This window comes from Bos javanicus, chromosome 15 (assembly GCF_032452875.1).
Source record: "Bos javanicus breed banteng chromosome 15, ARS-OSU_banteng_1.0, whole genome shotgun sequence".
In the NCBI taxonomy this organism is placed as follows: domain Eukaryota; kingdom Metazoa; phylum Chordata; class Mammalia; order Artiodactyla; family Bovidae; genus Bos; species Bos javanicus.
In genome coordinates, this window is record NC_083882.1 from 54,354,808 (window position 1) to 54,373,796 (window position 18,989).

The window sequence follows — 18,989 nt, forward strand, 5'->3', positions numbered from 1 at the left end:
TGGCTGCTCCTCCTTTTCTTTGTTTGTAAGTCAGACTCATTGTGGTTGTGGGTATTTTTAGCTTAACGAGACATCCCAGAAACCATCTGGTCCCTTGGCAGTGGAAATTTTAAGCTAGTAACCTTTCAGACAATGCCGCTTTCTCTTGTTTATGACTTCACTATGTGTTTGGAAAAGAGAACTTCCCTAGGTGTGCTGGGTCTGTTCTGTGGCGGAATAGAGCAGGCTGTAAGATCAGTGTGCTGAGGGAGAAGGAGCACATGCCTTAGAATTTTGGAGATTCGTGTGCGACCTGGAAAAAAAATCACTTCCTTCAGTTCTTTGTCTATAAATTTGGGGATGCTGATTTACAGGGTTTCTGTATGGTTTAAATGAGATATAATATATTTAAAACACACAATACCTGAGAGGTAATAGATTCCTAATAAATATTGAGGTTTTCTCTCCTTTCTTAAGCAGGTCATAGGTATTTCTGTACATATTTTTATTCACTTATAAGAAATTTATTAAATATATCCACTGTGTTTCAGGTACTTGTTAGGGCTTGGGAATATAGAAATGGATGTGGGAAAGGTGGGAGGTGTAATTACTTCTCCTGTTTTTTTAGCAAAGGTATTGTTTGAGCTCTTAAATCTCAGGAACATTATCAAGTTTATTGCTGACTGTTCTCAGCCAGCATTGAAGCCCCTTAACCTGACCAAATACTGCAATAATAATATCTATATATTATGTTGATAGTTTCCACAATATTTTCACACTCATGATTTTTGTGACCTTCATGTGATAATAACAACATTGGGGGAGTAGAGTTATATAGGAAAAAAGCTTATATATACTACTGAAATTGAGTTGGCATTAATTTGAAATATTGTTTTCAAATAAGATGTTAATTGTAATCCCTGGGGCAACCACTAAGAAAATAACAGATATGGTTAAAGAAATAAGAAAATCAAAATGGTTATAGTAGGAGATATCTAACACAAAAGAAGGCATTATTGGAGGCATTATGGAGTAAAAATGGTGTAAGACATGTAGAAAACAAATAGAAAAGTGGCAGAAGTCCTTCCTTACTGGTAATTACATTAAATGTAAATAAACTCTCTTATTAAAAGGCTCCAACTGTAGATGAAGCCTATTTCTCTCCTGCCTCAACCCGGGTACTGAATCATGAGCTCTATGACTGAGCAGAAGGAAGAGGTTAGGAAAGCAGTAGATAGGACTCCAGAGGGTTCAAAGAGATGAAGCTCTTACTAATTACATTACAGACATCACCCCCAAGCCACTGGGGATACCTCTCCTGTGCATCCTCCCCTTTGGCCAATGGGCATTCCCATCCTTCCACATGCCTCATTCACAAATGCTCTCACCCTGTGGCCAGCTCCCTGTGCATGCTCCCAGTGTCTGTTGAGCTGTACCCAGTAGGTCTGCAAGCCTGTATTTGCCCTACCTCAAGACTAAAGAAAGAGCCCAGAGGCAGCAACATAGACATCAGTAGTTTAGTAGGATTAACGAGGGATCTTCCATGTCTGAAGCAAGGTACTTGAGTGACATCACACTGTGTGCAGCAGACAGCGGGCAGGACACGGCAGTGATCTTCACAACCAGAGAGAGAGGGAGGTTACTAATTATAAAGAAAACTGATATCAGGTTGGCTCGTTAGTTACCAAGGAAACACCCCTCACTGCCCCTTTGATAAAACTATCACTGTAGAGATGTTCTGATCTACACATTAGAACAGTCACTAGCTGGGAGGCGTTAGGGTTAAGAATAATAAGGTAGCATGGTGATGTGTTAACACTTATTGTTATTATTTAGTCATTAGTTGTGTCTGACTCTTTGCGACCCCGTGGACTGAGCTTGCCAGGCTCCTCTGTCCATGGGATTCTCCAGGCAAGAATACTGGAGTGGGTTGTCATCTCCTTCTCCAGGGGATCTTCCTGACCCAGGGATCAAACCTGCATCTCCTGTGTTGGCAGGCAGGCTGTCCTCATTAATCACTTACCACTGAGCCACCTGGGAAGTTCTCAGTTAACCATTTAACTCTGGTATAAATGTTAAAAGGACAAGAGTGTTGAAAAATAACTATGGCTAAACTAATTTGTTGATGAATACACAATATAAAAAGACATGAAGTGTGTTGTGACATCAGAAATAAAATGGAAGAGAGTAAAAGCATAAAGTTTTGTATGTCATTGAAGATAAGTTGTTATCAAGCATAAAATAGACTCTCATATCTATGTTTTATGTAGGCCTCATGATAACCACAAAGCAAAAACCTACAGTAAATTCACAAAAAATACAAAGACGTCAAAGCATACTTTTATAGAAAATTATCAGTTCACAAAGGTAGGCCACAAAAGAAGGCTAAAGGAAAAAGAGATGTACAGAACTACTAGGAACTGACTAAGATGGCATTAGTAAATCTTTACCTTTCAATAATTACTCTAACTGTAAATGAATTATATTCTCCAATCACAAGACATATAGTGGCAAATTGAATAAAGAAACAAGACTCAACTATATACTGCCTACAAGAGGTTTATTTCAGCTCTGCTGATACAGGTAGGCTGTAAGCGAAAAGGATGGGAAAAGATACTCTATACAAATGAAAACTGAAGTGGGAAAAGAGAATGGACTTTAAGCCCAAAATGGTAACAGCAGACAAAAAGGCATTACATAATGAAAAAGGGGTCAATTCATCAAGAAGATAAAATAATCATAAATATATAATATATGCACCCACAATTGGAGCACCTAAATATTTTAAGCAAATACTAACAGATCCAAAGGGAGAAATAGACAACAATACCAATATTAGTAGAGGACTCCAGCACTCTACTTTCAACAATGGATAGATCACCCAGACAGAAAATCAATAAGGAAATGTTGGAACTGAACTATATTTTAGACCAAATGAGCCAAACAGACATATATAGAACATTCCACCCAACAATAGAATACACATTCTTCTCAACTGCATATGGAACATTCTGTAGGATAGATCATACAAATCACAAAGCAGGTCAGCAAATTTAAGATGGTTGAAATCATACGTAGTATCTTTTCTGACCAGAATGGTATGAAACTCAAAATGAATAAGAGGAGGAAAACTGGAAAATTCACAAATAAAGGGAAATAAACTTCACGCTCCTGAAAAACCTGTTAGCCAAAGAAGAAACTAAAAGAGAAATAAACAATACCTTGAAAGAAGCAAAAGTGGAAACACAGCATATCAAAATGCATGGGATGCACCAAAAGCAGTTCTAAGAGGGAAGTATATAGTGATAAACACCTATATTAAGAAAAAAGTGAAATTGAAAGCATTAGTCACTCAGTTGTGTCCAACTCTTTGTGAGTCCGTGGACTGGAACCCACCAGGCTCTTCTGTCCATGGAATTCTCCAGGCAAGAATACTGGGGTGGACTGCCATTTCCTTCTCTAGGGGATCTTCCCAAACCAGACACTAAACCCCAGTCTCCCACCTTGCAGGCTGACTCTTTACCAATGGAGTCACCAGGGAAGACCTATTAAGAAAAAGAAAGAGCTCAAATAAACAATCTAACTTTATACCTCTAGGAACTAGAAAAAGAAGAGCAAATTAAGCCTAAGATTGCAGAAGGAAGGAAATAACAAAGACCAGAGCAGAAATAAATGGAGACCAGGAAAACAATGGAAAAGACCAGTGAAACTGAGAGCTGATATTTTGAAGAGAAAAAAATTACTAAACTTTTAGTTAGGCTAAGTAAGGGAAAAAAGACTAAAAAAAAAAAAATCAGAAATGTGAGAGGAGACATCACACTCGATACCATAGAAGTACAAAGGATCCCAAAAAACTACTGTGAACAATTATATGCCAACAAATTAGATTACCTAGAAGAAATGGATGAATTCTTAAAAACATGCAACCTACCATTGAATTATGAAGAAATCGAAAATCTGAATAGACAAATAATGAGTAATGAAATTGAATCAGTAGTGAAATACCTCCCAACAAAGAAAAACTCAGGACCAGATGGTTTCCCTGGTGAGTTCTACCAAACATTTAAAGAAGAATTAATATGCTGACCCCTCTCTAACTTTTCCAAAAAACCGTAGGGGAGGGAACACTCCCTAACTCATTTTATGAACCCAGTATTACCCTGATACCAAAGCCAAATAAAGATACTATAAGAAAAGAAAACTGGAGGTCAATATCCCTGATTAAATATTCCAAACAAACTATTAGCAAACTGAAGTCAGCAACACCTTGGAAGAATCACACACCATGATCAACTGGTTTTACCCTTGGGTCACAAAGGTAGTTCAACACAGGTAAATCAATGAATGTGATATGCCACACTGATAGAATGAAAGATGAAAATTGTAAATCTTAATGTAGAAAAAGTGTTCAACAAAATACAAAATCCTTTCATGATAAAAACTCTCAACAAATTGGATATAGAAGGAACATACTAATACAGGCCGTATATGACAAGCCCACAGCTAACATACTCATGAATGAAAGGTTGAAAGATTTTCCTCTATGATCAGGAGCAAAACAAGGGTGCCCACTCTCACCACTCCTATTCAGTATAGTACTGAAGTCCCAACTGTAGCAGTCAAGGAAGAAAAACAAATAAAAGGCATCCAAATTGGAAAGGAAGAAGTAAAATTGTTCTTGTTTATGATGATATCATCTTATATCATCCTAAAGAAAAGAAAATCCTAAAGATTCCACCAAAAAACTTATTAGAGCTAACCAATGAGTTCAGTAATAAGCCCATGCAAATACAGTCAACTAATATGAGACAAGAGAGCCTAAAAAAACTCAGTGGAGAAAGGATGGTCTCTTCAATAAATGGTGCTGGGGAAAACTGGAAAATTGCAGGCAAAAAAATGAAATTGGGCCCCTATTTTATATCATTCATAAAAATTAACTTTAACCAATAAGACCTGAATGTGTAAAACTCCTAAAAGAAAGCATAGAAAGCTCCTTGACATTGTCTGGCTATCATTTTTTGGAGATGACACTAAGCAACAAAAGCAGATGTCAGTGGGACTGCATCAAACTAAAAAGCTTCTGCACAGCAAAAGAAACAGTCAACAAAATGAAAAGGCGATCTACAGAATGGGAGAAAGTATTTGCAAATCATATATTTGATAAGGGATTAATATCCAAAATATCTAAGGTACGTATATAATTCAAAAGCAAACATTGCAACTACCATATGATCCAGCAATTCCACTTCTGGGTATATACACAAAGAAATGAAATCAGAATCTCCAAGAGCTATCTGCACTCCCGCATTCATTGTATCATTATTCTTAATAGCCAAGACATGGAAACAATCTTTAAGTGTCTGTCCATGGATGAATGGATAAAGAAAATGTGAGATACATATATGTATATATAATATTACTCAGACATGAGAAATAAGAAAATTCTGCCATTTTCAACAGTGTGGATGGACCTTGAGGGCATTGCACTAAGCAAAGTTAAGTCAGAGAGAAAGACAATTTTGTATGTCAGTTACATATGGAATCTTTAAAAGCCAAACTCATAAAAACAGAGTATAATGGTGGTTGGCAGAAGGCGGAGGAAATGGGGAAATGTTGGTCACAGGGTATAAATTTCCAATTCTACGGTGAATAGGTCCTAGGCATCTAATGTACAGCATGGTGATTATACTTAACAATACCGTATTTATGTGTTTGAAAGCTGCTAAGAGAGCGGGTCTTAAATGTTCTTCACCCCTCAAAATAAATGGTAATTATGTAAGGTGATGGAGGTGTTAACTAACCTCGCCATGGAATCCTTTCACAATACGTGTGTGTCAAATGCCAACACTTTGTACACCTTAAACTTATACAATATATGTCAAACATAGCTCAGTAAAACTGTGAAAGAAAAGAAAAGCATCCTGATTGCAAAGGAGCAAGTATTCTTCCTTTCACATTTTTGTTCACAGATGATATGGTATTATTCATAAAAAATCCTAAGGAATTCATGAAAAAACTATTAGAGCTAATAAACAAATTTAGGAAAGTTTCAGGATGCAAGATCACCACACAAAAATCAGTTGCATTTTTTATATTAGCAGTGAACACTGTGAAAATATAATTAGGAGAGCAATTGTATTTGCAGTAGCACATACACACACACACAGAAAAACCCAGAATAGTTATGAGTAAATTTAACCAGGAGAAGGGAATGGCAAACCACCTCAGTATTCTTGCCTTGAGAACCCCAGTGTGAAAAGGCAAAAAGATATGACACTGAAAGATGAACTCCACAGGTCAGTAGGTGCCCAATAAATAGCTCCAGAAAGAATGAAGATGCTGAGCCAAAGCAAAAACAACAGCCAACTGTGGATGTGACTGGTGATGGAAGTAAAGTCCAATGCTGTAAAGAACAATATTGGATAGGAACCCAAAATGTTAGGTCCATGAAACAAGGTAAATTGGAAGTGGTCAAACAGGAGATGGCAAGAGTGAACATTGGCATTTTAGGAATCAGTGCGCTAAATGGACCAGAATGGGTGAATTTAATTCAGGTAACCATTATATCTACTACTGTGGGCAAGAATCCCTTAGAAGAAATGGAGTAGTCCTCATAGTCAACAGAAGAGTCTGAAATGCAGTACTTGGGTGCAGTCTCAAAAATGACAGAATGATCTCTCTTTATTTCCAAGGCAAACCCTTCAATATCAAAGTAATCCAAGTCTATGCCCCCACCACTAATGCCAAAGAAGCTGAAGTTGAACGGTTCTATGAAGACCTACAAGACCTTCTAGTTCAGTTCAGTTGCTCAGTCATGTTCGACTCTTTGCAACCCCATGGACTGCAGCACGCCAGGCCTCCCTGAAGATGTCCTTTTCATCATAGGGGACTGGAATGCAAAAGTAGGAAGTCAAGAGATACCTGGAGTAATAGGCAAGTTTGGCCTCAAGAGATACCTGGAGTAACAGGCAAGTTTGGCCTTGGAGTACAAAATGAAGCAGGGCAAAGGCTTAACAGAGTTTTGCAAAGAGAACGCACTGGTCATAGCAAACACCCTCTTCCAACAACACAAGAGAAGACTCTACACATGGACATCACCAGATGATCAATACCGAAATCAGATTGATTCTATTCTTTGCAGCCGAAGATGGAGAAGCTCTATACAATCAGCAAAAACAAGCCTGGGAGCTGACTGTGGCTCAGATCATGAACTCCTTATTGCCAAATTTAGACTTAAGGAAAGTAGGGAAAGTCACTACATCATTCAGGTATGACCTAAATCAAATCCCTTACAGTTATAAAGTGGGAGTGACAAATAGATTCAAGGAATTAGATCTGATAGACAGAGTGCCTGAAGAACTATGGACAGAGGTTTGTGACATTGTACAGGAGGCAGTGATCAAGACCATCCCCAAGAAAAAGAAATGCAAAAAGGCAAAATGGTTGTCTGAGGAGGCCTTGCAAATAGCTGAGAAAAGAAGCAAAAGTCAAAGGAGAAAAGGAAAGATACATACCTCTGAATGCAGAGTTCCAAAGAATAGTAAGGAGAGATAAGAAAGGCTTCCTAAGTGATCAATGCAAAGAAATAGAGGAAAACAATAGAATGGGAAAGACTAGAGATCTCTTCAAGAAAATTAGAGCTACCAAGGGAACATTTCATGCAAAGATGGGCATGATAAAGGACAGAAATGGTATGGTCCTTACAGAAGCAGAAGATATTAAGAAGAGGTGGCAAAAATACAGAGAAGAACTATACAAAAAAGATCATGACCCAGACAGCCCCGATGGTGTGATCACCCACCTAGAGCCAGACATTCTGGAATGCAAAGTCAAGTGGGCCTTAGGAAGCATCACTACGAACAAAGCTAGTGGAGGTGATGGAATTCCAGTTGAGCTATTTCAAATCCTGAAAGATGATGCTGTGAAAGTGCTGCATTCAATACACCAGAAAATTTGGAAAACTCTGCAGTGGCCACAGGACTGGAAAAGGTCAGTTTTCATTCCAATCCCAAAGAAAGGCAATGCCAAAGAATGCTCAAACTACCGCACAATTGCACTCATCTCACACGCTAGTAAAGGAATGTTCAAAATTCTCCAAGCCAGGCTTTAACAGTACATGAACCAAGAACCTCAGATGTTCAAGCTGGATTTAGAAAAGGCAGAGGAATCAGAGATCAAATTGCTAACATCCATTGGATCATCGAAAAAGCAAGAGAGTTCCAGAAAAACATCTACTTCTGCTTTATTGACTATGCCAAAGCCTTTGACTGTGTGGATCATAACAAACCGTGGAAAATTCTTCAAGACATGGAATCAGACCACCTGACCTGCCTCCTGAGAAATCTGTATGCAGCTAAGAAGCAACCATTAGAACTAAACATGGAACAGACTGGTCCCAAATTGGGAGAGGACATGTACCTCATTACCTCCTTTATAAGTTTTCTCTTAACTAATCTACTATCATAAAATTTTAAATATTTTGCTCAAAAGAGTAGATATGACTATTCCATTCCAGAGTTAAGTAAAATCACTCAAGGAAATAATTTCTGTTTGGGATCATCTGCATAGCTAGGTGTCCACCTTGTCTTCTGGTAAATTCTTATTTATCCTTCAAAATACATATGCCACTGAAGGCTTTTCCAACCCTGTTCTCACTCCGTCCCAGGTAATTAATTAATAACTCTCTTATGCCATTATTAGGCAAAATTATTAGGCATAAGTTTTCATTGTACCATTTAACTGTGTTATATTGAATTATTTGTCTGCTCCACTGGACTCTGATTCCTTGAAGACCTAGACTGTACCTCATTCTTTTCTGTATTTCCAGTGCCCAGATAATGCTCATAGGTGACTGGCATATAGTAACTGTATGTTAAATGCTTGTTGAGTAGAGCTGTTACCCAGTAAGATCAGTTCAGTGTTATAATACAGCTACTTTGGTTTTTGGTTTGCATTGTAAAATCATAATATAATGCACAAGACAAATCTTCTGATCTTGAAATCTCTTAATCACCAGGATGTAGGCCTTTGGAAGCTTAAATGTAGTAGATTAAGGGAGAGAGTGTATTTAATTTTTACTACCTACATGGGAATCTAGCGATTTGCTAGGTGTTTTATAAGTACTTAAATATTTGTTTCATGGATGATTTAGATTGCTTGAGAAGAGGTCTGGGCCTAAGCAAAGGAAAAAAAAAGTTTCTAAAGTTGATTTGATATTGTATCTATCCTATTTTTAAAATTATTATTTTAAAAGTTACTTTTTGGCTGCACTGGCTCTTCCTGCAGTGCGTGGTCTTTGTCTAGTTGCGGCACGCAGGGGCTTCTCTTGTGGGGCATGGACTTCTTGCTGCAGTACATGCTTAGTTGCCCTGAGGCATGTGAGATCTTAGTTCCCTGAAGGGGGATCAAACCTGCATCCCCTGCATTGGAAGGCAGATTCTTGTCTACTGGACCACCAGGGAAGTCCCTGTATCCATTCTATTACGGAAGGTGAGGTGTCCCTATATTTCTCTAAGCATGAGTGAAATAGCCATTGGTCTTGTGTTATTTAGGCAGGATCTAAGTTTGGAAACAAAGACTTAAACCAAATGTCCTCTCTGGAGAACTCTCTTTGGACAGGATTTGTTCTTAAAATTATTTTGTTAATTAATACATTTTCTGTTATAGCTGCATAGCTTTGAAAGCACAGACGAGATTGTCATCTTTTTTCCCTTAGCAATCATAGGCTACGGTTGACAGTTTGTCTTTATTCTCTTTTAGGAACCTAAATTCCAAGATGGAAAGGAGTCAGAGCTGCAGTGACACTGGTCAGGACAGAGCGAAGAGCAGACTCAGAGCAGCCCCAACCAGCAAAGCCAAGGTAGACCTCAGACACAGCTTCTTCTTGGGCTCTCTCGTCCCGTCCCATAACCTCCTGCACACGGCCACAAAAGAACCATTTCAGATGAGAAGAGGCACAATGGATCCTAGGCAAACTCATTATGTTGGAGAATTTTATAAAACAGATGTGAAGGGAAGAGAGTTTGAATTAGTAGGAAGATAAGTAGAATGAGGGCTCCTAGAAAAACCTTCTTAAAAATTCTAGATGAGGTTTTTTTCATAAAAGTTTTCAATCTCATTATTTGTTTCATGTGTAGGAATTTCTCTAAATGGTGGGTGCACTCTAAATGAGGGATTTTCTACATTACTTAGACTTGTATCACCCGTTATCTTTTTTCTTACCCTTCTCTCCTCTACCCCTCTACCATCAAGAAGGAATGATGAAGAAAAAGGTTATATATGTATGTATACATAGTCTTCTAATCTCTTTCAGGCCACAGCCATGACCCCCACCTCCAACCCCATCATCGGTGTCCTGCTGTCCACCCGGAACCACCGCTGCCTCTCGGCTCCCGACCTAACCGTTGAGAAGCGCCTGCCCTTCAGCTCCCTGTCAGCCTTGGCTTCCTTACATAAGCCAGAGCGCTCTATCAGCCCTGAGAGTAACGACAGCATCTCAGAAGAGCTAAACCATTTCAAGCCCATTGTCTGCTCACCATGTACTCCGCCCAAGAGGCTCCCTGATGGCCGCGTGTTGAGTCCCCTCATCATCAAATCGACACCCCGCAACCTAAACAGAAGCCTGCAGAAGCAGACTTCTTATGAGGCTAGTCCACGGATCCTCAAGAAGTGGGAGCAGATCTTTCAGGAGCGGCAGATCAAAAAGACCCTTTCAAAAGCCACCCTCACCTCCCTGGTTCCAGAAACAGGGGACGACTTACTGGTCTCTGAAGTTACGCAGTCCAACAAGGAGAAGCCTCTTCTGGCTTTAAATACAAGACTGTCCAGTGGGCAAGTTCTCTCTGAATGTACGGGACCTACCGCCCCTGACCTTGATTATTTTTCCTCTGTTAGCCAGACAAAAGCAGAACAGGGCAGTGACCGTAAAAAGAACACTGAGATCCCATTGGAAACCTGCTGCTCTTCAGAACTCCCAGTGGGGGCCAGTGGGACTTCTTTGGAGAGAGAGCAGTTGGAAAGGTCAGGGTCATCCCCAGATGCCAAGTTAGATAAAACCCGTATAACAGCAAGTATGAAAATCTCAGCAGTTAACTCAGTGCTACCTAAAAACAGTGTTTTGGGTGGGGTCCTCAAAACAAAGAAACAGCTGAAGACAGTGAATCATTTTGATCTGCCTAATGGTGTTCTGGCAGACAACCTAGGTGATGAGCCACTTCCTTCCTTGCGTCGGGGCAGGAAAAGACGCTGTAAGACCAAGCACTTGGAACAAAATGGCTCCCTTAAGAAACTGCGACAAAGCAGTGGTGAGGTGGGTCTGGCCCCCACAGACCCAGTGCTGCGAGAGATGGAGCAGAAATTGCAGCAAGAGGAAGAGGACCGGCAGCTGGCTCTGCAGTTGCAGCGCATGTTTGACAACGAAAGGCGGACTGTGAGTCGGCGAAAAGGAAGCGTGGATCAGTATCTCCTGCGGTCCAGTAGCATGGCGGGGGCCAAGTAGCACCTGATGAACAGCGTTACCTGTTTTTCTCAGAGGTCTTTGAGCTTGATCATTTATCATGAAGAAATGAGTGTTCTCACTTTGGGTTTCTTTTAATGGCAAAACACTGTCAAGTATGATTCTGAGAGGTTTGGGGGCCTTTGTAGACTATATCCAAGGGAACTCTGTCTCTGCCTCCCTGTGACCCAGGCCAGAAGCACTCCTCACTCCCTAGGGTGGCCCACCCCTTAGGGTATCAGGGCCAAATCTGGCAGCACCTGCTTGGCATGAGATTCAGGAGCAGAGTGGCTAGGGTTAGATGGTAGAGGAGAAAGGGGATGCCTTCTTACATTGATAGACCTCCTGACTTCTTTCAGCAGGTGGTGTTTTAAATCAGCCTTGCAGATAAAAATTAGTTCCATCTTTTTTTTTGTTTTTTCCAAAGAAGTGCAACAGTGTAGTTCTTTGGCAGATCCAAAAAGATTGTGTTCCCCCTTCTTACCTTTGCTTCAAGTAAATATACCTAATGAAATCAGTTTTTATGCTTCTATAAAAGTTAATTTACATTCCTTGTTTAAAAAAATAACATTTGATTAATACTATATAGTTGGCAGACCACATTCATAGTCATTGTTTAATTTGGTCTTTTCAGGAGACCTCACATGTAAGTGGTATTAGCCCCAGTTTCTGATGATGAAACTGCATTGCAGATGTTCAGGTTCTCTCAACTACTAAGGGCATACATAGCCCAGACTGATTGTTGGGTCTCCCAACAACAAATCCCATGGATTTTTTCCACACTTAAGAGGTTGCCATAATGGACAGCGATCCAAGGACATACCAGGGGAGCCTAGAGAAAGCTGGCTGGGCTTTGAATATTATTGTACAAAATCCACATGCAGATAATTGAGATTGACTGGAAGTGCAAACATATACTGTACAGTTATCCACATTCCTCCAGTTTACAGCCTTCTGTTTTCCTGGGGTTCCACTCTGTTAGATAAACTGATTGGACCTCATTATTACTCTCCTTTTGGACAAGAGTTATCTGCAGTGTTGTTCTAAAATCCAAAAAATTTGCCCAGAAGTCAGGCAAGAACAGTACTGAGACTCCCTACTGTGGAAACACGGTGTCTAGCTGGATGCAGCTGGTCAATTCAGTCCCATGGACCTTTGGGGTTTATTTTCCTTAGCAGGTGACACCGTGTGTCTTTTGCATCTCTGGTGGTGCTTGGTGCTTCTGCCCATCTGGGCTCATTGAGAGTAGGGATTAGGATAGAATTTTAGGGAATCTCTGGTGGACTGGCATTCCCTGTGCATGTATGAGCTGTTACTATAAAGTCATGTGACTGGCATTTTAACAGGCCTTTCAGATCTTACATATCCCAGTGTACATTGTCCCCCTCAGGTGGCCTCAGCTGGAGGCTGCACAGTTTTTCCAATGATGTTGTCTTTGGTGAAAACATTTCTGGAACTGTCCTCAAAGTCTGGAGACATCTAGAAACTGGAAAGGACGTTAATGGTTGTCTATTCCAGCTTCTTCTTCTTACTAAGGCAGAAGCTAAGGTCCAGAACAATGACTCACTTATCCAGATCACAAAGGATTTACTGTATCACCTACTTTTGATTCTTCTCAGAAGATTTGCCTCCCTTCTTCTCTTTAATCTTTGGGTTATAGGAAAGATAATTTTAATTTGAAACTAGTCAGAACCTATTGGAAACCTTTGGAACAGAAAGTAGGTTATCAAGAGGGTTGGAGTCAGAAACGAGGTGCAGCTGTAAAGCAGTCAGAGCCGTTTTCTTGGGCAACTCATACACAATTCCCAGAGGAGTTCCAGAGATGTCTGAAGTACCTGGGTAATCACTGAGAGATGTGGGGCCTCCTCAGTGACTACTTTGGTGGGGAGTGTCACTCACCTGAATGTATGTGTTCTGTGTGTCTGTGCGTGCACACGTGCAGATGTGTGTTTAGAAAATATACACTCATCTCATTACTTCATTTTCATACCACTTCAGTTTTAGGTCCTCCCAGCAACACAGGCCCTCCAAAAGCCGCTGGAGGGCATATTGGTGCCCAGGATAGAAAAGCTGGCAGTGGTCTGTAGAGGGCAGGGAGGGTGACTTACTAAATGCCCTCAAAGAAGATGTCAGTTACTGCCATTTCATGGTGTTCCTTTTCGATCTTAGTAAATGTTATTGGAAGGCTAGTCTCATTGGTAGTAGCAAAGACACTTATTTTTCCACTTGTCACCTTTTTCTGTATCTCCAATAATTTGAAAAACTTTTAAGTTGGAGCTAATTTTAGTTTTTGGAAAAAAAGATGAATATTTTTAATAGAAAATATATATATTTTAAATATTTCCCCAAACTAATACTTTCATTTTAAGAAATTGCTTAGTAGTGACAACAAGTTTTAGTGTCAGGTTACAGAATGAAAATTTGTTACGTGAATATTCCAAAAGCTGAATCCAGTTTAGTGACCCCCTACTGTGGAGCCTTGAATGGTACTGACAGTTGTTTCCAGACTTCAGCTGAGCAGCAGTCCTTCAAACACAGGCAAAGTAAGCTAAGGAAGGAGGAGGCTTAATCTTTCCTCTTCCTGGCTTTGGAGGAGGGTAAAACCACTAAGATATTATCTCTATTTTAACATGCTTCCCATACTTAACTACTAAAACCTGAACACTTCTTTCTGAAAGAATTCCCCTCCCCTGTTGCTTAATTGTGAAGTTGGTCACAAATGGAGTTGTTGACATGAATTCTTTAGAGAAAAAGACACGGAAGGAAATCAGAATGATGGGGAGGGTTTGTGAGCTAGAATGAAAGATACGCCATCTCCCAAAACAAACATTTCTCACAAATCATTGGAATCTGCTTCACCATAGAAATTTCCCATGTTCTGTTTACTCTGTTCCTTGTGTATATGCATTGTGTTTTTTCTTATTAAAGGGGAAGTTATGAGAAGTTGGAGGATGGAGGTCATTCTAATGGGAAATCCAAGAAACATGGTTCCTGAGAACGGGGCTCGAAGCCCTTTTTTTTAACAAGTGGGAAAGATATTTTGGGAACATGTTCATGATCCATTGATTGTATCTGCTGGAAGAAGTTATCTGGGCCTGTTGGGTTGATGTCAAGTTTGGGGATTATGTATCCAGCCCCTGGCCCCTTTCATATAATTGCCTCTTTTTAGAAGGTTGATTCTTTTTGGCTGAAACTTCCCAGGAAAACCTTTTGTAAATGGCTTCATTTATTTTTTTAAATGGAATCCTTAAATTTTTGCCTGGAGGAAGCACTAGTGATGAATGCCTTCTGTGTTTTTTTGGTTGTTGTTCATTTTCTCTTAAAAATGCCCTTAAGAGATTAAAGCTGCTTAATTAATTGCTATGTGATTACAAACTGACTAAGATGGAAAGAAAGCTGCCACTGGCTTGACTGGTGACGCTGATGACCGAAGGCTGTGCTGCTCATCCTTTTTGTTCCATTTGACAGATATTTCCTGAGTTTCGAACTTTTGCCAGCCCTGTGCTGGGTCATGGATATAAAGAAGGAAAGGACAATCCGTGCTCTTGAACTCAGCGTCTCCTGGAATGTATTTGAATGTATGTGTGGCTGGAGAGTTCGTTAATGGTTTCGTAAAGGGCCATAGTGATGATCTTGGGTGGCCCATTCAAGGTACCATCTAGCACCCTTGGACATTTTAGATACCCCCATCTGTTCTGTGAACTTGACTGCAATATTGCTTTCTGTTTCTGAAGTACTTTTATCAGAGGAGAATGATCTTTCTCCTCCCACGATTATAGGACAATTATAGTTCTCCAGGAGCTGCTTTTAGCATAAAGCCCCGAGAAATGAGGAAGACTGTGGATCACTGACATGGTCAGAGGAGGTTCAGATCTCAACTTAGCAACCTACCAACCTCTCCACGAACCAGACCTCTCACCAAATCTGGCAGCAACTTGGGATTCTTTGCCTTTTTCTTGCACAGCTTTCCATTGAGATGGAAGGCCAGCTGGTGGTGAGGGGAAGAAAAATGAAGGCTGGATCATAATCACAAAATGTTATATAGCTGGAATGGGCATGGGAATTACCCAAGTCACACTATCCCACCTGATGCCCTCCTTCTCTTTAAGAAACAAGGAACTTGGGGTTCAGTGCCCTGTGTCATACTTTGTACTACAGTTATCTAGGGTCTGAATGAATAGTCCTCTAAGTCCTCTAAGCTGCACACACACACAATTTGCTCATGAAGGAGATATCCAAATGATTATTTTAACAGCTTTTTCTTCCTGCTTTTTTTCAGATAGAATTAAAATGTACCCAGATCCCTTGAATACACACCCAGGTAGGGAACCGCCCGCCCCCACCCCCACCCCCATAGTGAGAGTAATGTGAACGTGAAATCTTGGGAAGTGATATATTTTGATTGAACAGCCTGTCATTTTTAACTACCAGGGATTAGAACCCATTCAGCCCTTCATTTTTCTTTGAAAATCAAAAACTCCATAGAGACTTAATTTTTCTCGGCCAGCCATTTCTCATCAACCCACAGATTGGTCATTTGGCTTGGCTTTTAGAAGTAAATATAGCTACTTATGTTGTGACTCAATGAGAACGACTTATTCTTGTGTCAATGAGGAAGCAGGTCTGCTTTTTATTTTTTGAGGGGTGGGATACTAGGAAAAGAGGCTGTTTGAATAGGCTTTCCTCCAAAGATGATCCAGAAATGCATCTTGACACATGTCATCCACAGCTAAGATACATATACAGAAGCCTTCAGTTTAGAAACTGGTTATATTGGATGAAGGAAACGTGCCAAGACTGAATGTGCACGTTGTTCTATGTATTATCAGTATTTTTTTCTAAGAAAAATATTTACACACTTTGCTTTGTGAGTAAATGCTTCCTCAGTGCCTTGTCTCAGTAGTTGTAGGAGGCAACCTCAAACTGGGGTGCCTCCCTTTCTACCTTTTCTGGGGTCTTAAGAACTAGTTGGACAAAGCCAAGGCAAGGCCAGGCTTGTTCTTCCTTTCCTCTCATTTAATAAAGGGTAAAAATAGGGAGTGTACTCCTCAAAGATTGAGCCGTGAGAGCTCAAGAGCAGCTTTTGGGCCCTGGCTCCAGATGGTGGCATATTCTCCCTTATTGGCCCTGCCCTCTCCCTATGCTGTGCCACCAGGGGCAGGGGCTTTTGCTCAGTGGTTCAACCCTTAACCTCCAACAGAACCTTAAAAGTCCCAGTGAGAATGGATAATTATGTAAGGGAAATGTGATTGTCTCAAGTGCCAGCTAATGGATTTTCTTGTCTGTGTGTGACTGATGTACTATTTATTTACTCTTAATTCTTCATACAGTTATCCTTAAGGCCTTATCCCCTTCCACCCAGAAAGAACATAGTTTGGATTTTGGTTTTATTCAACCTGCTGTCTTCAGTAGAGTACAGAAGGGGCCTGGATCCTTGGCAGTGCCACTGCTAGATGCCTCCTCTCCAACTCTTCAAAAACAGCGTTTTGACAAAGAGGACTCAGAACAGGGCATGCCTATCAGGAATGCTTCTGCCCACACAGGACCAAATGGGATGATGTGTTATTTGAACAGTACTGAAGTGCATTCCTCAATGTAGGTTTGCCAGGCTGAGGAGAGGCCCAAGTTGAGAATACAGTAAAGCAAACTCATGAACTGTTTCTAGTCAAAGTCTTATCTCTGGAGAGCAATCTCAGGCAAATCTGAGCTAAGTGTAGACTGTATATGAGTTCTGGTGCCATTTTTGCTCTAGAAGATGCCCCATATTGGAATGTCTTGCTTCAGCATTCAAAATGATAGGAAAATCAGTTTATTCAGATGGTATCCATGTGGAATAACAAAGGTAAGAGCATCTGATGGCTGCAGTCCATGAGGTTGCTAAGAGTCGGACATGACTGAGCGACTCATTTTGACTTTTCACTTTCATGCATTGGAGAAGGAAATGGCAACCCACTCCAGTGTTCTTGCCTAGAGAATCCTAGGGACGGGGGAGCCTGGTGGGCTGCCGTATATGGGGTCGTACAGAGTTGGACACGACTGAGGTGACTTAGCAGCAGCAGCAAGAGCATCTGATGTAGATAAGTATAGCCTCTTCAGGATAGTCTCATACAAGTAAAGGACTGGGCTGACTGGGCAGAGAGAGCAGATATGCTCTGGGACAAAAAGCAGAGTCAGGATTACTGAGGGACTTGGGCAGATGCTTAGCCCGATGACTTGAGCCATCCAATAGTTTTCCCAACAAAGGAAGGGACAGCCTTCGGAGGGAATGAGCTCTCTGTCACTAGATGTGCAAGCACAAACTGAGTGATCTGCTGGGGAGACGGCAAGAGACTTCCTGCCTTGAAGCTGGGCGAGCGTGTTCTCAGGAGCCTTTCAGGCCTGTGAGCTTATGGTTTGATAGGTGTTTCTGGCTGAAGGGAGCATCCCAGATCTCCTGAATTCGAACCTAGTGAGGTTTACAGCATGAGTGTTGGGGTGGATTCTCTTTCCTAACGTTAGCAGAAGGGTGCTTTTGGGCCTAGGTGATCCAACGTGGCAATTCAGCAGCAGGCCCCAGCACAGGAGTGCCGTGGAGGGTAGCACTGTAGGTGTTACCTGAATCGGTCCCGGTGCCTGTGTGAGTGAGATGGAACTGACTTTGGAACTTGGTATGTCTATGAGAATGTGTGTGATTGTGCGTGAGACTGTCTGAACTTGAATGTGTATGTCTGGTATGATACAGCTTGGTGTAAATATGTATCTGGCCCCGTTTGTGGCTGTGGTTGAGTGTGATGACATGCGAACACTTGTGTCCTAACAGTCTCACACTCAAGATACAGCAGACACTGCACCACAGACCTGTGGCGACCAGACTACTTCTGTAATTGCCTTAATTACACCTTAGGTGTGAGACTTTGTGCCTTGCCGTGGATCCTTCATTTCTATGCCACTGCTTCCTGGACCCTGGGAACTATAGGCCTGCCCCAGGTCTGACTTGTAGGCACCTCTAGGAGAGCAGTCTAAGGAGCAATCATTGGCCAGGTGACTAGGTCACACCCAGTGTCCGTCCCGAATTCAGCCCTCTCCAGAATTCAGCCCCAGTGGCCTTCTTCTCCTCTGCAGCAGGCACGGAGGACTGCACGCACAAGAATGGAGCAACCCTTTAGGTTGCCTTGACCAGAACTAGCTTGCTTACCCTGCGTCCATGCTGACCCTGCACAGTCCACAATCCAGTTTTAGTCATGTCCCACTGTACTTGCACATGGGACTTTGGTTTACATCCTGGATTGGAAGACCTTGGGAAACTCCATGTAAGCCCTTCCCTCAACTTGTCCCAACTTTGTGGTGATGTCCATCTAAACAAGGAAATCCCCAGTCCTCTTCTCCCTTCCATTTGCCGTCACAGTGGAAAAGGCTACCCAACAGAGACAGCCTCAAGGATTCCAAGGGCCTAGAGGCCTCAGCTTTGCACCTGAGCCCTGCTCCCAACACACACACACACTATTGGACCTGTCCCCCGCCTCCCACACACACACAC

The 18,989-nt window shown here is 41.3% G+C and overlaps 1 protein-coding gene across 1 annotated transcript in view; it reads left to right on the plus strand.

Annotated features, from left to right (window-relative positions):
• The window catches only part of RNF169 (ring finger protein 169), a 90,942-nt gene extending 72,578 nt beyond the window's left edge, over positions 1–18,364 (plus strand). The window contains exons 5-6 of the mRNA XM_061380862.1: positions 9,739–9,838; positions 10,292–18,364. Coding sequence (XP_061236846.1) covers positions 9,739–9,838; positions 10,292–11,476 — 1,285 coding nt within the window. The 3' untranslated portion in view covers positions 11,477–18,364. The remainder of the gene's footprint in view (positions 1–9,738; positions 9,839–10,291) is intronic.
• The last annotated feature ends 625 nt before the right edge of the window (positions 18,365–18,989 follow it).